This window comes from Hermetia illucens, chromosome 2, assembly GCF_905115235.1.
Source record: "Hermetia illucens chromosome 2, iHerIll2.2.curated.20191125, whole genome shotgun sequence".
Lineage (NCBI taxonomy): Eukaryota > Metazoa > Arthropoda > Insecta > Diptera > Stratiomyidae > Hermetia > Hermetia illucens.
Genome location: NC_051850.1, coordinates 6,888,031 through 6,895,079, shown reverse-complemented (window position 1 = coordinate 6,895,079; position 7,049 = coordinate 6,888,031). Strand labels below are relative to the sequence as shown.

General features: G+C 43.3%; 2 protein-coding genes across 2 annotated transcripts; one reads left to right on the top strand and one right to left on the bottom strand.

Moving 5' to 3' along the window:
• Positions 1 to 534: 534 nt before the first annotated feature.
• On the bottom strand, positions 535 to 1,377 carry LOC119648886. The gene is made up of 2 exons (XM_038050782.1): positions 1,247 to 1,377; positions 535 to 942 (listed from the first exon to the last, which is right to left on the bottom strand). The coding sequence occupies exons 1-2, from the start codon at positions 1,254 to 1,256 to the stop codon at positions 554 to 556; spliced, it is 399 nt and encodes a 132-aa protein (XP_037906710.1). The 5' UTR covers positions 1,257 to 1,377; the 3' UTR covers positions 535 to 553.
• A 4,773-nt stretch (positions 1,378 to 6,150) lies between these two features.
• Positions 6,151 to 6,807, top strand: LOC119648879. Its single transcript, XM_038050771.1, has 2 exons — positions 6,151 to 6,277; positions 6,346 to 6,807. Exons 1-2 carry the CDS (start codon positions 6,268 to 6,270, stop codon positions 6,756 to 6,758), a joined length of 423 nt encoding a protein of 140 aa, XP_037906699.1. The 5' UTR covers positions 6,151 to 6,267; the 3' UTR covers positions 6,759 to 6,807.
• The last annotated feature ends 242 nt before the right edge of the window (positions 6,808 to 7,049 follow it).

Genomic DNA, 7,049 nt, shown 5'->3' with positions numbered 1-7,049 from the left:
GAGGATGCCTGCCACTCCTTTTTCTTCTGCAGATGGTGTGAGCGCCATCGCCATCACCTTCGATGGAAGGATGTCTTTCGTCCCCGGACACCATAATTGAAGTCATGCTACAGAGCGAAGACAAGTGGAGCCGAGTGGCGCGTTACTCTCAAGGCATTGTCAAGGCCGAGATAAAGGAGATGGATAGTGATTCCACGGGATTTTGATCCTATACTGAATAGGCCTGAACTGAGGTAATGTGTCAGACAGTTCCGATCAGAGTTCTGGATATTCCAGAGGGGGTTTAGTCGGTAGTTTGTCTGAGACAGGAGGGTTCACCATTGGCAACCGGGTCGAGTTCGGGATGACCACTGAACTATCTCCTCATACCAAATACAATGTTCATTACCACCATTTGCACCATTTTTCAATCCACTAAATATTTATTTACATTTGAATTTTGAGTAGAAAAAGTATTTAATTCATAATTTCTTATCTTAGTATTTCGACACGATAGAAAATAGTTTCTTTATCTTAAATTAAGGTAGAAATAAATCCACAGAAACACTTCACTTTATTTCGGACAAGTTTCACTCGTACAAGACCCAATGACCGGATCAAATTTCTTGTTCTCAAGACAGTAATTAATTTTCGATTTTCCGCTATGACAAGTAATGTAACCAGAACAGCTTCCAGGAAGGCCAAAGACAATGTTATCCTTTTGTCCCTCACATACGTCTGCCGTCCCTGCACATTTTTCCAAGCAAACACTTTCTGTTGCGCAGAATACTTTACCCGCTGGACATTGCATTGGGATCGGGATATCCTGGTGGCACAAGTAGTATTCGTTATTTTTTCCAGGATGCGGAAGGAGGGTACCATCTTTTTGGCCGAAACATATTGGCAACCGAGCCTGACTGTGGCTTAGTTGTATGATGGTAAGGAGTGAGAGGATGAGGATTGCTGGAAGAAATAAATGTTAAATTTGTAGTCAATTTCGCACACTATCTTGCGTGAAATATCATAGTTTAAGATACAATTACACTGGTATCTATTCAATAGAGGGCAAAAGGTCACTCTTAGTGTTAGGGGGAGTTTAGTAGTATCTTTTAAAGGAAAATCAGCTATTTGCAAGTTAATCCAAGTGTACAGTAAATTTAGAACTCAGAATGCAATTTGTAATCACTTTAACTACTTTTCACAATTCGGCACTTGTCCTTATTATTTCAACTAAATCCGGTCAACTTTTAAATATAAAATCACTCACCACACTTCATTCTGGAATTCAATTAATCTTTCCACCACAATTTCCGAATAACTGATTACTAGACTTTCATATCCCTTCTATTTATAATCATCAAAAAACAATTTCATATTTTTGTCATTCCAACTTGTAACTGATATTGCTTTATCAAAACTAAGATAAGTTGATTTCAGTGTAGTTTTCTAAATTTAATGGATTTAAGATACTAGAAATCTCTCGATTTCACAAAATGATTAAATTGCTGATTGGAGTATTGGCGCTTCTCTGTTATATTAAAGGAATATATCGTCACTGCATTTCAGTTGGGTCACATTCCATATTTTGTACACTCAGTAACTATTGATTACACTCAGACTGGAAACCATGTAAATCTAAACAAGTCAGGAAACCGGAAGCACTCCCCGCCTTTCCAACAAATTTCGGCTTCGAAAAGTACTAATCAAGACCTTTCATTTGATACCCAACATGACTATATCCGGGAAATAAAAATTTAACACCTCCCTTTTACATGTATGGGGACCCCCCCTAAATCTCAACGTAGGAGGATGTCAGTCACTGCATGCCTGGGAGCCCATAGTTTCCACCTTCTCACCAAATTTCCTGCCAATCGGTACAGCCATTTCTGAGAAAAGTGCTTGTGATAGACAGACAGACGGCTACTGTCTTGGCCGAAGATGCAATCCACGGAAAGGGTAGTACCAATAAATATTGCGTGGTAGTAACCCTGGAAACCGTGAAAAATGTGTGGAGCGAACCGTGAAAAATGCATTCAATTCGGCCAATTGGAATCTAATACGCAAATCCCTAGCGAAGGTTGGTATTCCCGCCTATCTCGCTGCTATCGTCGATAGTTACTTAACTGAAAGGAGGCCCTGGTATGACACCGATGACGGACCCCAGGAGTACGTTATTTCCGCGGGTGTCCCATAGGGTTCCGTATTGGGTGTCTGTGACTACTTCTCGACCCCAAGGCCAGAACCATGAGCTGTCATCGATTTGCTTATCTGTCGTATCAATATGCCAAGCCTGCTTTGCCCATCGTCAAAGGGGCCTGTGACAAGTGCCGGAACACGACTAGGCGTGAATTTTCTGGCCTGTCGAGAACCATTTTCCATCGTGGAAGGTAGTTGCTGTGAGGCCAATCAAAATCCGGGCTTTTTTTCAATAGGAAGAAGATTGCTAGCCCGCAAATTTCTACCTCTTTTAGCTGGTTTTCACCACAAGCAGTCTATATTAGCGACGTCCAGTACGGTAAGGTTTATCTGCGATTTATAGATAAAATCAAAAGCTTAGAGAGCACACAATCCCATTGCAGCTGCATCTCACCTAACATCAATATTGTTAATAAGGTACTCGCCAAGAAGAGCATTAAGGAGGAGTATAGTAGAAGATGCAAGATGGAGGAGGAGGAGGAAGAACATATATTGAAGAAAAGTAGCGGCAGAGTAAGTCACAAGATTGCTGAGGGGAGTAAACAGAGGAACCAGAGAGTTTGATGAAAGGGGGAATAGCTGAGCGAGATTGCGGGAGTTGCGGTTATGAGACCAAGATGGTTTAGGGTTTCTGCACTCCAGTGAAACCCGTCTGATTGTGGATAAAATCCGGCACAACAGGCTGCGGTAGGCGAGTCACCTAATCCGTATAGATGAGGCTGATCCTGCCCGGAAAGACTATAAGGACAACATCGACGCAAAGCCTGCTTGAGATGGAGCGATGGCCTAGGTCAAGATCATCATCATCATCAACGGCGTAACAATCGGTATCCGGTCTAGGGCTGCCTTAATAAGGAACTCCAGACATCCCGGTTTTGCGCCGAGGTCCACCAATTCGATATCCCTAAAAGCTGTCTGGCGTACTGACCTATGCCATCGCTCCATCTTAGGCAGGGTCTGCCTCGTCTTATTTTTCTAGCATAGATATTGCCCTTATAGACTTTCCGGGTGGGATCATCCTCATTCATACGGATTAAGTGACCCGCCCACCGTAACCTATTGAGCCGGATTTTATCCACAACCGGACGGTCATGGTATCACTCATAGATTTCGTCATTGTGTAGGCTACGGAATCGTCCATCCTCATGTAGGGGGCCAAAAATTCTTCGGAAGATTCTTCTCTCGTCTCTCGAACGCGGCCAAGAGTTCGCAATTCTTCTTGCTAGGAACCCAAGTTTCCGAGGAATACATGAGGACTGGCAAGATCATAGTCTTGTACAGTAAGAGCTTTGATCCTATAGTGAGATGTTTCGAGCGGAACAGTCTTTCTAAGCTGAAATAGGCTCTGTTGACTGACAACAACCGTGCGTGGATTTCATCATCGTAGTTGTTATCGGTTGTGATTTTCGACCCTAGATAGGAGAAATTGTCAACGGTCTCAAAGTTGTATTCTCCTACCCTTATTCTTCTTCGTGTTTGCATTTGACCAGTGCGGTTTGATGTTGTTGGTTGATTCGTTTTCGGTGCTTACGTTGCCACCATATATTTTGTCTTGCCTTCATTGATGTGCAGCCCAAGACCTCGCGCCGCCTGCTCCATCTGGATGAAGGCAGTTTGTACGTGTTGGGTGGTTCTTCCCATGATGTCGATATCGTCAGCATAGGCCTGTAGTTGGGTGGACTTGAAGAGGATCGTACCTCTTGCATTTACCTCAGCTTCACGGATCACTTTCTCGAAGGCCAGGTTAAAGAAGACGCATGATAGGGCATCCCCTTGTCGTAGACCGTTGTTGATGTCGAATGGTCTTGAGAGTGATCCTGCTGCTTTTATCTAGCCTCGCACATTGGTCAGGGTCAGCCTAGTCAGTCTTATTAATTTCGTCGGGATACCGAATTCTCTCATGGCCGTGTACAGTTTTACCCTGGCTATGCTATCATAGGCGGCTTTAAAGTCGATGAATAGATGGTGCAGCTGTTGTCCATATTCCAAGAGTTTTTCCATCGCTTGCCGCAGAGAGAAAATCTGATCTGTTGCTGATTTGCCTGGAATGAAGCCTCTTTGGTATGGGCCAATGATGTTCTGGGCGTATGGGGCTATCCGGCCTAGCAAGATAGAGGAGAATATCTTATAGATGGTACTCAGCAACGTGATACCTCTATAATTGCTGCACTGTGTGATATCTCCCTTTTTATGTATGAGACAGATAATGCCTCGTTGCCAATCGTTGATGAACCACTTGGTGTAACTGGTCGCCTCCATATTTAACCAATTCGGCTGTAATTCCATCGGCTCCTGGCGACTTATGATTTTTTAGCCGATGAATTGCACGGACTGTTTCTCCTAAACTTGGTGGTGGCAGTATTTGTCCGTCGTCTTCAGTTGGCGGGACCTCCAACTCGCCGATGTTCTGGTTGTTCAGTAGCTCATCAAAGTACTCAACCCATTGCTCTAATATGCCCATTCTATCGGAAATCAGATTTCCCTCTTTGTCTCGGCAGGATGAGCATCGAGGTGTATAAGGCTTCATCCTGCTGACTTGTTGGTAAAACTTGCGCGCCTGGTGCGGTTGCTCCCTGTACTTTTCTAGTTCACAGAGTTGTTGGTTCTACCAGGCTTCCTTTTTCTCCCCAAATCCTCAAGTATGATTTTGATATCATATCTGGGACAAGCTTCGAGGGTTCGTTCTACTGCCTCGTAGAAGGTATCCTTCTCCGACTCTGCAGTCTCCTCTGTAGGGGCGTGAACGTTTATGAGGCTTATATTTCTAAACTTGCCTCGCAAGCGCAGAGTGCATAGCCATTCGTTTATGTTTTCAAAGCCGATAACAGCAGGTTTCATTTTTTGGCTGACTACGAAACCTACTCCGAGCACATGGTTTCTTCTCCAGGAAACCGGTCCCTGTCCATCACATCTCTTGTAACGCTATGTGTCATGTTACATCAGCCCTATATTGGGACAGGGTATCGGCTAGCTGCTTATCAGCTTCATCTCTGTACAGGGAGCGCACGTTCCATGAGAAAATGCGCAAATCGTTGATCTGTTGTCGTTGCCGAGTCCGTCGTTTTAAAGCCCGCCCTGCCCGAGGCTCCTGTTGTGGCTTCGTAACAAGCTGTTTTCCGTGTAGGGTTGTCAGCCCTACCCAACCCCCCAACCTGGAGGACCAGTTGGTACAATTTATCCCGTTTTTAGGCGCGGGAGACTCGCTTTCATCCTTCTCCGTCTGCAGCTTTTCGTTAAAAAAGAGCTCCCAGCGGTCACCACGTGGAGGTGGAGATAGGGTTTGGTAGTAGAGCTGTTGGTGTTGGTTCAGCAGGCATTCCCCAGGTTTTATGCTCCATCGTGGGTACCAATCAACGTTTCGCCCTGGGACCTATACTACCCTTTGACCACAACGGGTGGGCTTCCGCGCAAAACCAGGATGTCTCGAGTTCCTTACTAACTAACTAGACCTGGATCGAATGTTGGAGAGTCAATGGTACTTACAATTTGTCGAAAGGGGATGATATGTTCCTTGACTTTTGAAAGTCCTTGGGTTTGAGTTCCTTGGGATGAGTTTCTGAATTCTGTCGGTCTGTGTAGTTTGAATTTTCCTTAAGGCTTATATTTTGCTAACGGTTAGGAGTTCTGAGGTTTATTTCGTGGAGTTCTTGTTTTGTTTGATTGAGCTTAGTGATTTTATTATTGGACAGTATGCCACTGCCCGAAGTCGTGCATTGAGCAATTGTGACTATTTGCCATTATCAAACGGCTCACCCTGTCAAAATCTTTTAATCGAATCCATATCTTCATTCTAAAACTATTCCAATATAAAAGGCAATTGTGAGTCAAATTTTGAGCAGATAATCTCAGTATTGATAAATTAGTGTGTCTACTCGAAGCGTGGGTTTGCGACGCTGTATCAGGAAATTAAAAAAAAAAAAAAAAAAAAAAACATTACAAACTCAAAATATAATTCGGTCACCTATCTACTGATAGGTTTATTGATTTTTTTGGTGGGACTTCTATCTTATAAATAAGAGCTGTCTTCGGCCGAATTTACTATTTATTCTCATTATCTGTTCGAATAAGTAGTTGCCAGCTCCACTTAATAAAATGTACAAAGGTGAGGTTTTTCTCAAAATCCTTTTTCCATTGGGTGAGTTTCTCTTATATTTGACTTTCATTTCACAGCAATCATCCCTTTTTCCCTTTGGGTGGTATTTTTGACACCACATGCTTGCCAAGAATCACCTATAACTTGTTTTGGATTCCCAGATGGGAAAACATATGCCAAGCCGGGTACTGACAATGAGTTCTACATTTGTGCTGCAGGAATACCAGTGAGTCAAAAATGTAAGGATGGCCTTATATTTTACCCCTCCGAGGGATACTGCGCTAAGGAACAAGGTAGCGTTGTAACACCTCCGCCAGTGGGTCCTAATGTTTGTGAAAATCAAGTGGATGGCACGTTGTACCCATCACCTTCAGGTGGTTCAGATTATATAATGTGCAAAAACAATCAAATGGTCGTCCAGAAGTGCCAAAATAACTATGTGTTCGATGAAGCCTATGGCGGGTGTGTTGAAAACAAATGTTCCAAATAAAATGATATGTTGAAAATGGTTCAGAGCAATATAGTAGATATAGTATGTGCATTTTTAGTTTGTAAGGTTTGTGCAAAATAAAATTTTATTAAAATCGGTTCAATGTCTGTCTGTCTGCCTTTTTTTAGCTGGTGAATCAGTAATCGAAAACGCACATGCCGGACTTCTATCGACCCCAATCATACTTCCTCCACACCCTTGCTGTGGGACCTCCCCGCTCCGGTATTACTTCGCTTGGCTACTTAGTTGTTAACTTCTCACTCTAGATGAACTTGCTACTAAAGATTTGCA